The 17,110-nt window shown below is 45.0% G+C and overlaps 1 protein-coding gene and 1 long non-coding RNA gene across 2 annotated transcripts in view; one reads left to right on the top strand and one right to left on the bottom strand.

Annotated features, from left to right (window-relative positions):
- LOC149132554 (uncharacterized) overlaps nucleotides 1-17,110 on the top strand; it is a 299,591-nt gene that overhangs the window by 278,276 nt on the left and 4,205 nt on the right. The gene's annotated exons all lie outside the window — the stretch shown is intronic.
- LOC149132553 (uncharacterized) overlaps nucleotides 12,973-17,110 on the bottom strand; it is an 8,719-nt gene continuing 4,581 nt past the window's right edge. Inside the window, exons 2-3 of the mRNA XM_089362105.1 lie at nucleotides 14,922-15,027; nucleotides 12,973-14,194 (exon numbers count right to left, since the gene is read on the bottom strand). Of these exons, the coding sequence (XP_089218231.1) occupies nucleotides 13,572-13,982 (411 nt within the window). The 5' untranslated portion in view covers nucleotides 13,983-14,194; nucleotides 14,922-15,027 and the 3' untranslated portion in view covers nucleotides 12,973-13,571. The remainder of the gene's footprint in view (nucleotides 14,195-14,921; nucleotides 15,028-17,110) is intronic.

Genomic DNA, 17,110 nt, shown 5'->3' with positions numbered 1-17,110 from the left:
ATCGGGTGATCTGTTGCAAATTCAAATACAGTGTTTTCTGCATCGCCAGGTTCATTGTCTTCCTCAGTTGTGTACCGCGGTCGCAGCTGTTCCCAGTGTCGTCTCCACATCGGGCCATGAGGTATGACCTTGACGTTAAAGAAGCGAGTACCCAATGACTTCTTAATGATTGCTGGTACCCATCGGGGATCTTTGTCTCGGCGAGGTCCATAGTAGAGTGCATACACAGGATCTCCGGCCTTGTACTGCCTGGTAACTTTAGCGACATCAGCCGAGCTTGGAGTCACCTGAGACTTATGTGCTTCCTTAGACTGTTTGCCTTGAGCAATGTGTACTGGCGATGGCAGCAGAGAATCAATCCTTGTTCGTATCTGCCGGTGATTCAAAAGTTCACTTGGAGAGAATCCACAGGATGTCGGTGTTCTCCGGTCCTGCATCAAGAATTCTTGAAGTGCTCGTGTTGGCGGAAGAGAAGACTTCCTCAGAGCTTGTTTGAAGGTCTGCACCAAACGTTCCGCTGCTCCGTTGGTAGCTGGGTGGTAAGGTGCCCCTGTCAGGTGTGTGATCCCGCGTTCTTTGCACCAGCTCTGGAACTCCTCAGACGTAAAAGTTGGTGCATTATCGGTGACCAGTGTGTGAGGAAATCCGAAGTGCGCAAAGTCTTCCTCAAGCAGATTCAAAGTGGCTTTGGAGGATGTGGAGGAAGTGGGATGAATGCATGGGTACTTGGAATAAGCATCTGTGATCACCAGCCAATCTCTACCCATAAAATTTATTGCATGGTCCAGATGTAAGCGGCTCCACGGCTTTTCTGGTAACATCCATGGGTGAACTGGAGGCTTAGATGGCTGCCTTTGATGTTCGTTACATGAATCACATCGTCGACTGGCTATCTCTATAGCAGCATCGATACCAGGCCAATATACAGCAGTTCTTGCTAGCTGTTTCATGCGTTCCATGCCAAAGTGTCCGAGATGCAGAAGATTGAGGATCTTTGGCTGCAAGCTATGTGGAATCACAACTCTAGATCCATGTATAAGGCATCCATGACAGATACTAAGTGAGTTTGATAACTTACGGAACTTGTTGACTTCGTCATTGATCTCCATGTTCTTTGGTGGCCAGCCTTCACGGACGTAGCGCATCACTGTAGATATCACTGGATCTTTCCCTGACTCTTGACGGAGGACGTTAGCATCCACAGGTTGGACTTGAATACTAAGAGCTTTGATGGCACACACCATGTCTATGTCTTCACCATTTTCCTTTCTGTCAAAGTCGTTGTCATCACTGAATGGCAAGCGACTGAGGGCATCAGCATTGCCATGATCTGCTGATTTCCGATATTCAATGGTGTAGTCAAACTGGTTCAGCCACAGGGCCCATCGTGCTAGTCTGTTAGCAGCGAGAAGTGGCGTCCCTTTCCTCGGACTGAATAGTGATGTCAGTGGCTTGTGGTCAGTCACGAGTACGAATTTACGACCGTACAAATATTGGTAAAACTTCTGCAAGCCAAATATGATAGCTAGGGCTTCCTTTTGAATTTGACTGTAGTTACGCTGTGCAGAAGTGAGAGTCTTGGACATATTGGATATTGGGTGCTCGCTTCCATCAGGATAGCGGTGAAACAGGACTGCTCCAATACCAACGTTTGATGCGTCACAAGCCAGTCCCAAAGTTTTGTTTGGATCGAAGTGTATCAGAACTTGACTTGATGAAAGTACATTTTTCAAGTGATCAAAAACTGACTGTTCCTCATCTCCCCACTTCCAAATAGTTGACTTTTTCGTAAGGCAATAGAGTGGCTATGCTATACTGGCTAAGTTTGGGATAAACTTTCCATAGAACTGAACTGAACCTAGGAAAGATTTCAAGCTTGATTCGTTCGTTGGACGTGGCATCTTTAAGACTGCTTCGACTTTGGATCCCTTAGTGATCCCTTCAGTCGACAAAATGTGTCCAAGGTATTCTACACTGGGTAGTGCAAACTGGCACTTTTCACGGCGACATCTGAGTCCATTGTCGCTTAGACGTGTGAGCAGACACTTTAGGTTGTTTAAGTGACTGTTTGCATCTTTCCCACTGACGAGCATGTCATCCTGGAAGACGGCCACTCCAGGTAGATCATGGGTCAGGTTTTCCATGATCTCCTGAAAGTAACCAGGTGCTGACTTGATTCCGAAAGGGAGTCGTTGTTGCAGGAGTACTCCACGGTGAGTGCTGAGTGCGAGTCTGCGTTGACTTTCTGGAGCCAGCTTGATCTGATTATAGGCATCAGCAAGGTCTATCTTTGTATATCCGAATCCACCTCCGAGTTTCTGCATCAGTTCAGCAGGGAGTGGCATTGGATGACGGTGATCAGCAAGTTGGTCATTAATTCCCACAGAGTAGTCACCACAAATCCGTAGTTTGGGCTTCAGGTTGCTTGAAGCGTGTGCTTTACGAATCGGTACCACTGGCGTTCCGTATTCATTGAATTGAACAGGCTTCCAGATTCCCTTGGCGATGCCTTCTTCGTAACCTTTGGCCAGGTCATCACGAAGAGCAAATGGGACCGGACGTGCCTTGTGAAAGACTGGTGTTGCGTCCGATTTGAACTTCACTTCCAGTTCAAAGTTCTTGAGACATCCCAATTCTTGCTTGAAAAGATCTGGAAATTCATCACACATGTTGTGACAATCTTGCTGCAGGGAAACATAGGGCTCGCTTGAGGTCTTTGGATACATCCCTTCTGCACCTTCCCTCTTAGCTTGGCTGTCTATGCTTTTCAAACCTAGAGCAGTGTCTACGGAAATTCCCAGAGTCTGGATAGCATTCCGACCCAGCAAATTAAGATCAGAGATCTTGGTGACTATGTAAGGTATAAGATCCTGCTTACCAGTTGTTGGATCCTTGGTTTGGCCCATGAAAGTTCCTAGAACAGGCAGGTTGTGCTTGCTGGCAGATTCATAGCGATGCTTGACATCTTGCAGCTTTGGTCTTCCAAGTTGTTTCCAGACTGACAAGGAAACAAAATTGCCTGTAGTAGCAGTGTCCAATTCCATTGTGAACAGTCTGTTCTGGATTGTTACTGGCACAATTAAACTGTGAGTGTCTCGGGAAACTTCACCTAGGATCGCCTTGACTAGCTCAGCTTTTGTGATTCTTTTCACGGGAGTTTGTGAATGGCCATTGCGTTGCTGATGTTGTTTTTTCCTACACACCGCTTGCAAATGACCCTTTTTATCACAAAAATGACATTTGGTTTCCCTGAAAGGACAGTCTGTTGCTTTGTGGGCCTTTCCACATCGGTAGCATTTCTCCTGGTTTGTGGAATAAGACTGCTGATGTTTCTTTTGAGGACTCTTATTCCTGTTCTGCTGGACCTTGTACACCTGCTTGGTTTTGGAACCGTATACAGTTTCTTTTGCAACCTTTGCTGCGTCTTCAGTCTCAATGGCAACCTGGACAGCACGGGCAAAATCTAGTTCTGAGTCTTTTATCTTAAAAAGCGCCTTCAGAACCGCTTCATTGTTAACCGAACATATGAATCTCTGTCTCAGAGCTTCATCCTGTGGGTTGGTGATCGCTGGAAAATCACAGGTAGCTGCATCCTGGCGTATACGTGCTGCCAGCTCCTGGAGAGTTTCGCCTGGCTTCCGCTGCATATCACTCCAAAACCTGAAACGCTCTCTCACAATGAAAAGTTTAGGGTCGAACTGTTCCTTCATGAAGTCAACGATTTCGTCCATTATCAAGTTGTTGATATCTTTAGGCGGATTTTGTTGGGTAGCCAGATTAGCAAGTTGTTTGTAAACAGCAGCAGTCTGATTGGTCAGGAACACTTGTGCCATGCGTTTTTCAGGTACAGCATTAGCAGCCACAAACGTACGGAATCTTGACCAGTAATCAGGCCATAGTTCTGTCGCTGAATCAAATGCAGTAAATGGTGGAATCGACACTGTTGTTGAAGCAGCTGAAAAATAGCCACTAGAATCGCCTTCAACTTGTCGAGCACCAAACAGTTTTAACAGAGCGTCCATATCTCTCTGATGTTGTTGCATTTGCTTGTCCATTTGTTCCCTAAACAATTTAATAAGTTCTACTGTCTGTTTTTCAGCCATTGTTATTACGATGAATAATTTTACGGTAAAGTAAGCATGTATCCTATCGGCGACGCCAATAAACTCTGTTATGTTTCCCTCGGACTGACTCGCAGAGATAACATAACGAGTTATACAATTTAATTATTACACTTGGGAACATGTGAAACGACGTTCTGTTGTCTGGGGCCTGCAGGTGACAAAAGCGACATGGATGTCCGCAATCGGTGCACATATTGTGCTGGGTCAGGAAGGTGTTGTGATGCAACAGGTTCGATCATCTGCCCAGGTAAGGTGAGTGTTGAGCCGTAGACTAGTTCTGCCGGAGTGTGTCCAACTTCCTCCTTAACCGTGGATCGAATACCAAGGAGGATGAAGGGGAGATGTTCCAGCCAGTTGGAAGAGTCTGCAGATGCTTTGATAGCTGCTTTGAGTTGGCGGTGGAAGCGTTCAACCATGCCATTTGCTGCAGGGTGGTAAGCAGTAGTGCGGGTGTGTTTGCACCCGAGTAGACGAGTCAGTTCGGCGAAAAGGTGGGAATCGAACTGACGTCCTCTGTCTGTGGTGATTGTTGCGGGTGTGCCAAAACGCGAAACCCATTGTGATATCAGCGTTTTGGCGACCGTTTCTGCCGATGAATCGGATAAGGGCCAAGCTTCGGGCCATCGCGAAAAACGGTCCACGCAGGTGAGTAGATGAGTGTAATTCTGCGAAGGTGGCAGAGGTCCTACGATATCAATGTGAACGTGCTGAAATCGTGCGTCGGGTTGCGAAAATGAACCGATTGGTGATTTTATGTGCCGGTAGATTTTTGCTTTTTGGCACGCGACACAGCACTTGGTCCATTCTCTGATGTCCTTGTTGATATTGGTCCACAGAAAACGGGTTGATATCAGCTTTTGAGTGGAGCGAATACCAGGATGTGACAGAGAATGCAGAGCAGAGAAAACTTCACGACGATATTTTTGCGGTACATAAGGGCGTTGGTGACCAGTGGAGATATCACACCAAATATGGGCCGAGGAAGATGGTAGCGGAACATGTTGAAATTTGAGAGATGGCGAATTCCGGAGCTTTAGAAGTTCTTCGTCATTCTCCTGTTCAGCTGCTATACTAGCCAGATCAATTGTAGACGTGGTGTGGATGGCATTGATCTGCGTTCGAGACAGTGCATCGGCTGCTAAGTTAGTCGTCCCTTCGATGTGGCGAATATCCGTCGTATATTGTGATATGAAGTCGAGGTGGCGGATTTCTCTCGGCGAGTGGCGATTAGGCTTGGTGTTGAATGCATATGCCAGTGGTTTGTGATCGGTGTATATGGCAAAATTGGTACCCTCTAGCATGTGTCGGAAATGCTTAACGGCCAGGTATGCCGCCAATAATTCCCGACTGAAGGTACTGTATTTCGTTTCGGCGGGTTTTAACCGCTTAGAAAAGAAAGACAACTGTTGCCATATGCCATCAACAAGCTGCTGTAGGACGCCTCCTATTCCGGAATCGGATGCATCGACGAGTAAACACAGCGAGGCATTTGGTTTCGGATACACCAACATACTAGCGTCGGATAAAGCTTTTTTTAGGGCGGCGAAAGAGGCGAGCTGATGTTCATCCAGGGCAATTTCGGTATTTTTGCAGGTTCGCTGACGTAGCAAATCTGTGAGCGGTTGCGCTATCTCGGCAAGGTGAGGTACAAATCTCCGATAAAAATTCACTAGACCGAGGAACTCCCTTAATTTGCGGAGAGATGTGGGTGGCGAAAATTCCACGATGGCCTGTACTTTATCAGGGAGGGGACGAATACCATCCTTATCGATGATGTGCCCGAGAAAATGAAGGGAAGCAACTCCGAAATCACATTTGCTGGGATTGATGACGACTCCGAATTTTTGCAGACGTTCGAATAACAAGTGCAGATGTTGGTCATTCTCTTCTTCCGAGTTACTGGCCACCAGTATGTCGTCTATGTAGGCATAGACGAAAGGCAAACCTCTGGTGACCATGTCGATGAACCTTTGGAATGTCTGTGCTGCGTTGCGTAAACCGAAAGGCATACGCAGGAATTCAAACATTCCGAAAGGTGTCGTGACTGCTGTTTTTGGGATGTCCTCGGGTTCAACCGGTATTTGGTTGTACGCTCGCACAAGGTCGATTTTGGAAAAAATGCGAGCGCCATGCAGCGAGCTAGAAAAATCCTGCAGATAAGGGACTGGGTAAGCATCACTGACGGTACTTTTGTTTAGTGACCGATAATCACCGCAAACTCGCCAGTCGGTCGATGATTTTTTTGGGACGCAGTGTATCGGCGAGGACCAGTTGCTGCTGGACGGGCGGATGATTCCAAGGTCGAGCATGTGTTGGAATTCCCGTTTGACGGCTTTGAGGCGATCAGGTGGTAACCTTCTGGGTCGTGCAGCAACAGGTGGACCGCTGGTCTTGATGTGGTGGGTGATATCGTGCTTGATCGGCTGGTTGTGGAAAACTGGTCGAGCGACGTCCGGGTACTGTTTCAAGATGGTACTGTGACGAGTCGTTGTTGAAAGCAATATGGTTGGGCTGACTGTGGCCATACGAGCGGCTATACCGCGCACAGTAAGCTGTGTGGTGCTGTCGACAAGTCGTCTGTTTTGTATGTCTACTAGGAGACCGAAATGATGGAGGAAATCGGCTCCTAAGATAGGGGTCGGCAGTTTTGCGATGACAAATACCCACTGGAATGTGCGGCGTAGTCCCAAGTTCAGTGTTAGGGACTGTTCCCTAACTGTTGGATTGGCGAGTGATTGACTGCCTGAAGACAGACTGGTGTCTCCGTTCGTTTTCCTGAAATGCTGGACACGGGGATTACGCTGACTTCCGCGCCGGTGTCAACTAGGAAACGTGTGCCTGTTACCCGATCGCAAACGAAAAACAGGCGACTTTGTGGGTGCGAACCAGGAACGTCCGTCGCATTCAGTTCCCGGCTGTACCGTTTCCCGAACTGGGTGATGCGAATGAGCATGGTATGGTGCATTTCTGCGCCTGTGTACCGAATTTTCGGTGGTACCAGCACGTGTCGGGTGAGTTGCGGGTAGCACTGGGACTGCGGGATCGTCTACCATATCGATGCGGTCGGCTGCTGCTTCGGCGCCGGTTTCCAAGCGATAGGGCCTGTATTTGGGTTGTGAGGGTCTGTATTTGTGCGGCTTGCTGCGTCATTAATGAACGCAAGTCCGCAATTTCGGAAGAACTGGTCGGCGCAAGGAAAGGATTGGTAGTGGGAGCGGCTGGCGTCACCGTCGATACCGTGGAAAACCTATGTGGTACCTCAGCTATTTTGTCCGCTAGCTCTGCCAGTTCCTCAATGGATGTGGACTCTCGTGTGGAAGCGAGAACCACCTGTGTGTTGGAGGGTAGACGCTGGAGAAAAAGCTGCTTGAACACTTTGTCGGGGAGGCTCTCATCTCCAAGAAGCTGCTTCATTCTTCTTAGAAACTGGGAAGGCGTTCTGTCGCCCAATTCTTCGGATGTCAGAAGTTGGTGAAGTCGCTTTCGTTGGGACTCGGAAGTTCTGTTAATAAGTGTCGTTTTAAAGGTGTCGTACGACACAGAACCGTGTGGAGCCATGACGAGATTACGGACGACGTTCATGATCTCTGGTGAAAGAGAACCGATTACATGCGACAGTCGAGACGCATCGCTCAGTATTCGGTGAGAAGAAAACTGGGCTTCTATGTGGTGAAACCATAATGCAGGGTCGTGCGTCCAGAATGGGGGAATTTTCCACGTAATCGCCGCTTGAATTGTCGTGTCGGAAGGTAATGGATTCACCGCTGGATTCGGTTCTGGAAGAGCCATGGTGTTCGCAGAAATTCACAGTTGGTTTGTTGACAGATGATGTGCAGGCTGTTATTCTTCGTAGAAGCTGGTTCCAGGGAAGGCCGGAATTCTTTGACGGGGTCACCAAAATGTAGTGGAGTCACCAGAATGTAGTGTGTTTTTGTTGAGTGTCGGTGCGATAGGCATGTGTTTGCCTGAGAAATGACAAAGTGGTAACTGATTCAATTATAACATTTTTATTAGCTGGAGTTAATAAATATTAATAGCCACTACATTCAATTTTAACAACTTGCTTCGAGTTGCTAGACAAATGATGGAAACAGGATATGTTCGTGTGTGTTCGTTCTCTCATCTTGCTTGGCCGGAGGAAAATCTCTGTCTCACATTAGCAGAGGTCTCATAGTAGCAGTCTCCCTGTCTGTCTGTCCCTGTGTGTCCTGACGTCTTGCTGACCACTCTATTTATAAGAATCGTGGCAGCTAGAAGGACATACATACTGCAGCAGAGTTTGTACCTAAATAGGTCAGATGCTGACCAGTTGAATTTCGCCTGACATTCTAAGGTCGAAGGTCAAAGGGAGATGATCGATCACTTTTTGACAGGACAAAGAAAACCTGTTTTTCGCGCCTGTTGAATGTCGTGTTTGGGCGACCGCTAATTCTTAGATTCGGTTTCGAATCTAGGCTTGGAGAAGGAAATGTAAATTTTTACATCTATATATGTACATGTATGTACATACCTTCACGTACCTGTATATATATATATATAGATGCATATCTGGGTACAGGATGTTGCAAACAAAATATAACCGGATGACTTCGGGTATTTCTGCGTCAAGTGAGATTTAACGAAATGGGAGGAGAGTCAGAAGAAATTAAACGGTTGGGTGTCTCATTTTATGAAATTCATAAAAGCATTGTCTCTGTTGTATCAACTAAACTCGAACAGATGCGTTAAAAATAGACGCATCTGATGCATAAAACTTCGATTCTGTTTTCTGCATTTTACATACACACCTGAAGCAGGTGAGAATAAATCTGTAAGGCTTTTTTTCTTCTTCTAGTTTAAAATGAGACATTGCTGGCATGATTTCGTTATATCTATAACGCATAGATACATAAAAACAGACAGAAACAATCAAGCAAACACAATCCATTAGATTTCTTCTTCTTCTTCTTCTTCTCCCATTTCGGGTACAGAAAACACCCGAAGTCGTCGTTGAAAAATGATGAAAGAAATAAAACAAATCAAAAGATGATAGGAAGCTGAGGCAAGGGCGAGGTTTTGGTAGATTAAATGAACTGTGAAGAAGAGACTCTTGGAAATCTTCATTTAAAATGCCAGAATGTATTCTTGTTTTGTTTTGGTTCTTCTTTTTTTCAGTATAAGTTATTTACGGATTATAAATATTCCTCTGCTTCTCACAAAAGCGTGTGTGTTGTGGTATGAAGGGGAAATTAAGGAACAGGAGGGTTGACATTAAAAAAAGAAGAAGAAATGAGCTTTTCTTCTTACTTGTCAACAATCTGGAGGGGAAGGTTTTCTTCTCTTCGTTGTAAACATGACATCCAGTTGCCCTCTGACCTCTTTCGCTCACCAATGCGCATGCTCCCATCCACGCTTCCGTCCGGACGAACTCCAGACAGAACCAAAACATTCTCACACCTTCGCCTTAATTTCAGCTTCTACTCAATACTTCGTGTGTTTACATTTTCTGTCTCGGACAATTTTTTTAGCTATGAGCGATTAGATTGTTAGCATTTCCCCTGTTAATGAATAAACCATTGGAATAAGAGATCCCTTATTTGAGCAATAGGTAAGGGTTAAGACATGAATGGGATCCAGACGTAAATAAAAATCATCAAATATATATACATCTAACCCATGCTAGCATGGAAAACAGACATAAAAATGATTGCCATACATGCATATGCATACATATATACTTCTATATATATGCATATGTATACATGTGTGTGTGTGAAGGCGTGTGATCTAGCGGTTAGGGTGTTGCACTCACAGTGGCTAGATTGTGGGTTCAATTCCCGTACTGAGCAGTACATTGTATTCTTCAGCAAAACACCTCATTTCATATTGCTGCAGTCCACTCAATTGCAAATAGATTTCCCTGCAATGGACTATCTTTCTGATCAGGGGGAACAGACATTACCCTGCTTGCATAGCCAGTAGGGTGCACGTTCTTGCGGCATCGGGCACGACCTTGCGTCGCCAGGCACGTTCTTGCGGCGCCGAGCACTTTCTTGCGGCATCGGGCAATGTGGGGGTCAGGCACGGTTTTGCAACACCAGGTACGTTCTTGCGACGCCGGGCACGTTTTTGCCGCGCCGGACACGAACGTGCCTAGGGCTGAAAGAACGTGCCTGGCGCCGAAAGCACGAGCCTTGGGCTGCAAGAACGTGTCTAGGGCCGCAAGACCGTGCCTGGCTCCGCAAATACGTGCTTAGGGCCGTATGTACGTGCCTGGGGCCATAAGTACGTGCTTGGGGCCGCACGAACGAGCCCGGATCCGTAAGTACGTGACTGGTGCGGCAGAAACACGCTCGGGAACGTTAATATGTACCCGGCGCCGATGGAACATGCCCAGTGCCGTTAAAACGTGCCTGGAACCGCAAGAACGTGCCTGGGGATGCAAGAACGTGATCGCAGCAGTAACTACCTGGGGCCGCAAGTAAGTGACAGGGGCCGTATGTACGTACGTCTGTCCTGCGCCAAAAGAACGTGCCTGGTTCCGAAAGAACGGGCCTGGGGCCCGCAGGAACGTACCTGGCGTCGCAAGAACGTGCCTGGCACCACAAGAGCGTGCATAGAGCCGCAAGAACGTTCTTGCTACGCCGGGCACGGTCTTGCGGCTTCGGGCACGTTCTTGCGGTGCCGGACACGTACTTACAGCCCCGGATTCGTACTTACGGCCTCAGGCACGTACAGACGGCCCCAGTAACTTACTTGCGGCCCCAGGTAGTGACTGCCCCGATCACGTTCTTGCGTCTCTAAGCAGCTTCTGGCAGCAGCCCTAGACATGTTCTTGTGCCCCTAGGCACGTTCTTGCGGCGCCAGGCACGTTCTTGCGGCGCTGGGCACGTACTTACGGCCCTGAGCACATACTTACAGCCCCGGGCACATATTTGCGGCCCCAGGTACATACTTACGGTCCCGGGCTCGTAATTACGGCCCAAAGAACGTGCATATAGCCCCAGGCAATTACTAGCGGCCCTAGGCACGTAGTTACTGCCCCGAACACGTTCTTGCGGCGCCAGGTACCTTCATGCGGCCCCAGGCGCGTTCTTGTGGCTCTAGGAATGTCTTGCAACGCAAGGCACGTTCTTGTAGCTCTAGGAATGTCTTGCAACGCAAGGCACGTTCTTGCGTTGCTGGGCACGTTCTTGCGGCCTTAGGCACATAATTACGGCCCCACGCACGTACTTACGGCCCCATTCACGTACATACGGCTCGAGGCATGTAGTTGCTGCTCCGGGCACGTTCTTTGGGCGCCAGACATGTTCTTCTGTCCTCCGTAAAAGCACCCACTACACTTTCTGAGTGGTTGGCGTTACGATGGTCATCCAGCTGTAGAAACTCTGCCAAATTAGATTGGAGCCTGGTGTTGCCATCCGGTTTCACCAGTCCTCAGTCAAATCGTCCAACCCATGCTAGCATGGAAAGCGGACGTTAAATGATGATGATGATGATGATACATACACACTCAAATACTTTCCATCATTGAAAGATGCTGTAATTTCCTCAGTACTTACTGATTAATTAAAATCTTCAGTAGGTTTCCTAACCTTGCTGTTCCACAAATATTTAGATTAGGAATGTATGACAGACTTAAAAGTAAGTGTTGGGGTTTATATGATTGATTAAACCCACCAAAGCAAAACCGCAGCATGGTCACAGCTCAATGATTTCAAGAGTAAACCACATAATATAGCTTGAAATATCTTGGGTGATAGACTTAATCCTCATCCACCCTATTCTAAAATCATCACCTGACATTTGGGATCCTTTTAAGAGAGGATTGATCTGTTGTATGCATTCCTGTTAGGCCTCCTGTTTGGGAGATATCTTCCTCCCATCCACCAATTAGAGATCTTGGAAAAAATAAAGGGTCATAGCTGAGGGAGTCTTCACACTTCTTTGGCCATGTCCAGGTCGATCTGCATTGGAAGCAGTCTCTAGAAATTTCTTTACAATTTTCGAGGCTGATTTTTGGTTACTATTAAGGATTTTTGATATAGCTTTATTACTTTCGCCTCCTTTGTTGAGGGTTACGATTGTATTTTGGTCTATAGTCATTATTTAAGTCATAAATCTGAATTTATTTTGGCTGAAACAAAAAGAAGACAAACAAAGTTTTTATAATGTCGTATCATTTTAATATCTTATCACATTCATTGCTAGTTATTAAATACCGAAACTTTGGTTGCTTTAATATCAGGACACTCTGTATATATATGTATATATATTATTTTATTAAAGCTGGAAACAATTCACCAAATGGCAGCAAATGAGGATCCATTTATACACAGTCTTTATTTTTTTCAGATTAGTTCCCCAATGAGATTTAAATGCTCGTGCAATGAACTGGTATCTACATTATATATATATACATACATGTGTGTGTGTATATATATATATATATATATGTGTGTGTGTGTGTGTGTGTGTGTGTATATGTGTGTGTGTGTGTGAGTGTATATATATATATATATATATATATATATATATATATATGTGTGTGTGTGTGTGTATATGTGTGTGTGTGTGTGTGTATATGTGTGTGTGTGTGTGTGTGTATATGTGTGTGTGTGTGTGAGTGTATATATATATATATATATATATATATTTGTGTGTGTGTGTGTGTATATATATATTCAGAGCAAGTGACATTGTTGCGTCTTTTAGAAAAATATTGTTTTCATTTTCATAGAAAAAAAGGTTTATTCAAATTTAATTTTTTTCAAAAACAAACTGGATTTTATTATCTATACAAAGATGATGATGACGATGATGATGATGTTTGTTTACATTAGTCCAAGACCATGGATTTGGGGGCTGGTGAAAGGGAGGGAGATCCTTTAGGGGATTCTTGGTACCAATCACTGTACAAAATGTAAGTTGTGAACTGAATAATAATAATAATAATAAACTCCTTTCTACTGATGGCACGATCCTCAAATTTGAGGGGAGGGGATGTGTCAATTACAGTGGCCCCAGTATTTTATTGGTATTTAATTTATTGACCATGAAAGGATGAAAGGCAAAGTTGACCCTGGTGGCATTTGAACTCAGAACATGAAGCATTTCATCCAGTGGATGAATGTTTCTGCCTTCATTATAATAATAATAATAATAATGGTTGAAAATTTTGCCTGAAGAGCAGCAATTATAAAATTAGTTTATACCATAAGCACAAGGCTGGAGATTTGTGCGACAAAGAGGTTGGGGCAGCTGTCAGCAATCAAGGGATGAAATCAACCCCCGAACATGACATGTACATTTTTATTTTATCAACCCCATAAAGATGAAAGGCAAACTCGACCCCAGTGGGATTTGAACCTAGAATTTGAATTTTCTGAAGACTTTAAAACACTCCAGCTAATTCGTGGCCCTGTTTATTACCCACAACACCCAGTTATTGTTTACAATCTCGAATTATTACCCACAATCCTCTGTGAAGAGTACGCCATCGTCATGGTCCAATGAATCGTCAATCAAGAATGACTGCAGCAAACACTCCATAATTGTGTCTGTTCTCTTGTTGTAGTCAATCTGGTCCCTAAGGATCGACAGTCGATCTTCAAGGGACAACTTGTCTCTGACCTCGGGGACACTGAAGTCCCCAGGATAAGAAATGGGGTTGGGAGACAACTTTGATGCATGTGGTTCTAAGGAGCCACAGCCAAGCTTAACATTGCGATCCTTCTTCTTCAGAATTTTCCCCTCCTCCTCTTCATCATCAAAAGCAGCACTGCTGACACCCCTAGGGTAGAACTCAGAGTACCCGTCTCTCTCCTCTTGCCATGTGTCGTCCTCATACTGCAGGTCACCTGCCACCACCGACTGCATTAAGAAAGACTCAAACCCATCACTCTTTGTACGTTCGGCACCAATCGAAGCCTTTACAGTTTCAGCCAATTGGTGGTGGTCATCATGGTTGGAATCCCAGCCTGAGGGCTTGCCTTGGTGTAGAGATTTACTAGCAGACAGCAGAGTCTCCCGTAGGTCTTTGCTGCGGACGTCAATGGATCGATAAAATGTAGATTCCAGGTTGCAGCTCTCTGTGGACAGAAATAAGAAAAACAATAATAATAATAATAATATAATGGTGAAAGCGAGGGAGATTTTTTAGGGGATTCTTGGTACCAATCGCTGTACAAAATGTAAGTTGTGAGCTGAATAATAACGATAATAATAATAATAATAATCCTTATTACTAAAGACACAAGGCCTGAAATTTTGGGGCAGGGGACTAGTCAATTACACTGACCCAGTGTATTACTGGTACTTAATTCATCAATCCCGAAAGGATGAAAGACAAAGTCGACCTCAGCAGAATTTGAACTCAGAATGTGTTGCGATGGACAAAATACCGCAAAGCATTTCGTACATCATGCTAATGATGTTGCCACCTTAATAATAATAACAATAATAATATTTTCCCATTTTACTTACAAGGGCAGCTTATGGAAGATGGGGGGGGATGACTTGATTATAGCGAACCCAGTTCTTGACTGGTCTTTTATTTTATCGACCCTGAAAGGGTGAAAGGCAAAGTCGACCTTTGCAGGATTTGAACTCAGAACATAAAGAGCTGAAAAAACAATTCTGCCAAATCACAATCATCACCGAGGACTAAACAACAACAACAATAGCCACTTATACTAACTACTATATTAAACATTAGATAGTGTAGTCCTAGATGCACTATGCCTGAATAAAAGATGGGATGGTCACAGCTGGAACGTCTTTGATGAAATATCTGACTGGATCAGACCCTATACCTACCTCTCACGTTATTCTCCACAATGGCTGCTTCACTCCAAGACCGTGGAGGTTGGTAGGAGTGGAGTTTCTCCTTCTCGTACAGAACACACAGCTCGGTGGCCCTCACCTAGCAATGGAACAGCAACAATGATATTATTATGAATACAGAGATACAACACATAGATATGTACACACACACACACACACACACATACAAATATGTGTAGATATAAACAGACACCGACACACTGTCTTCTTCTTCCTGGCAGGGAGTCTACCAGGTCCTTGCTCTCATTTGACACAACTGCTACAGGCTGGAAGGGGTCCCATTGCAAACCCTGCATTAGTTGGTGCTAGTACACGGTTGTCAGGGATGGAAGGCATCAGTGGACCCGGTTGGCTCTATGCATGATGACCTCTCTGAGACCACTAACCTGAGATGACCCCCAGCCTCTACCAAGCAAAATATACATGTATATTCTACACAATTATTCTTCTATTATATATATATATATCATCATCATCATCATCATCATCGCTTAACGTCCGCTTTCCATGCTAGCATGGGTTGGATGATTTGACTGAGGACTGGTGGAACCAGATGGCTACACCAGACTTCAATCTGATTTGGCAGATTTTCTACAGCTGGATGCCCTTCCTAATGCCAACCACTCCGAGAGTGTAGTGGGTGCTTTTACGTGCCACCGGCATGAAGGCCAATCAGGTGGTACTGGCAACGACCACGCTCGAAATGGTGTCTTTTATGTGCCACCCGCACAAGCCAGTCCAGGGGCACTGGCAACGATCTCACTCGAAAATCCTACGGGAGCCACTCAGGCGGTACTGGCAACAGCCACGCTCAAAATGGTGCATCTCATGTGCCACCCGCACAAGAGCCAGTCCAGGGGCACTGGCAACGATCTTGCTTGGCTTGCCGGGTCTTCTCACGCACAGCACATTTCCAAAGGTCTCGGTCAGTAGTCATCGCCTCGGTGAGGCCCAATGTACGAAGGTCTTGCCTCACCACCTCAGCCCAGGTCTTCCTGGGCCTACCTCTTCCACGGGTTCCCTCAACTGTTAGGGTGTGGCACTTTTTCACGCAGCTATCCTCCTCCATTCTCACCACATGTCCATACCAGCGCAATCGACTCTCTTGCACACCACAACTGATGCTTCTAATGTTCAGCTTTTCTCTCAAGATACTTACACTCTGACGGGTATTCACATTGACATTACACATCCAACGGAGCATACTGGCTTCATTCCTTGCGAGCTTACGTATGTCCTCAGCAGTTACAGCCCATGTTTCACTGCCATGTAGCATGGCTGTTCGTACGCATGCGTCATACAGTCTGCCTTTTACTCTGAGTGAGAGTCCCTTTGTCGCCAGCAGGGGTAAGAGCTCTCTAAACTTTGCCCAGGCTATTCTTATTCTAGCAGCTACACTTTCAGCGCACCAACCCCCACTACTAACTTGGTTGCCGAGATAGCGGAAGCTATCAACTACCTCTAGTTTTTCACCCTGGAATGAGATATATATATATATATATATATATATATATATATATATATATATATATAGATATCCGGATCTTTTTTAAAACGGGGGCCACATTTTTCATTAATGTTTTACGTAGTGTTTTTGGTACCGAAAGACTTTCAAACTTCGTATACTTATCTATTTTGTGTTATAGAACAGAAAAATATTTTTGTATTCGAATTTATTTCATGTAAAAAATTGTCTTATTTCGATAATTTCAACCAATCACTGACGTCCATTCAGCCGATATACATTAAGTGCCGACTACATAAACAAATGATTCTTCATTTTATTTGCTTTTTTCACTTTAAATTTGCTTTAACCCTAACCCTAGAGTTAGGGTTAGGGTTAGAGTTAGGGTTAGGGTTAGGGTTAATTGTTTCAGAATCGTTTGTTTATGTAGTCGGCGCTTAATGTATATCGGCTGAATGGACGTCAGTGATTGGTTGAAATTACAGAAATACGACAACTTTAACATGGAATAATTTATGGATTTCTTTTTTTTTTAAGAAGACTAAGAGAAAAAGATGTTTTATATGACACATTCTACCAGTGTTCCAAGTTTCAAAGTGTTTCGTTAATGAAAAATGTGGCCCCGTTTTAAAAAAGATCCAGATATCCATATATATATATATAGATATCCATATATATATATATATATATATAGATA

Source organism: Octopus bimaculoides, chromosome 14 (assembly GCF_046866305.1).
Source record: "Octopus bimaculoides isolate indiv1 chromosome 14, ASM4686630v1, whole genome shotgun sequence".
In the NCBI taxonomy this organism is placed as follows: Eukaryota; Metazoa; Mollusca; class Cephalopoda; order Octopoda; family Octopodidae; genus Octopus; species Octopus bimaculoides.
The sequence above is the reverse complement of the archived record's forward strand: the minus strand, read 5'-3'. Positions and strand labels throughout refer to the sequence as shown.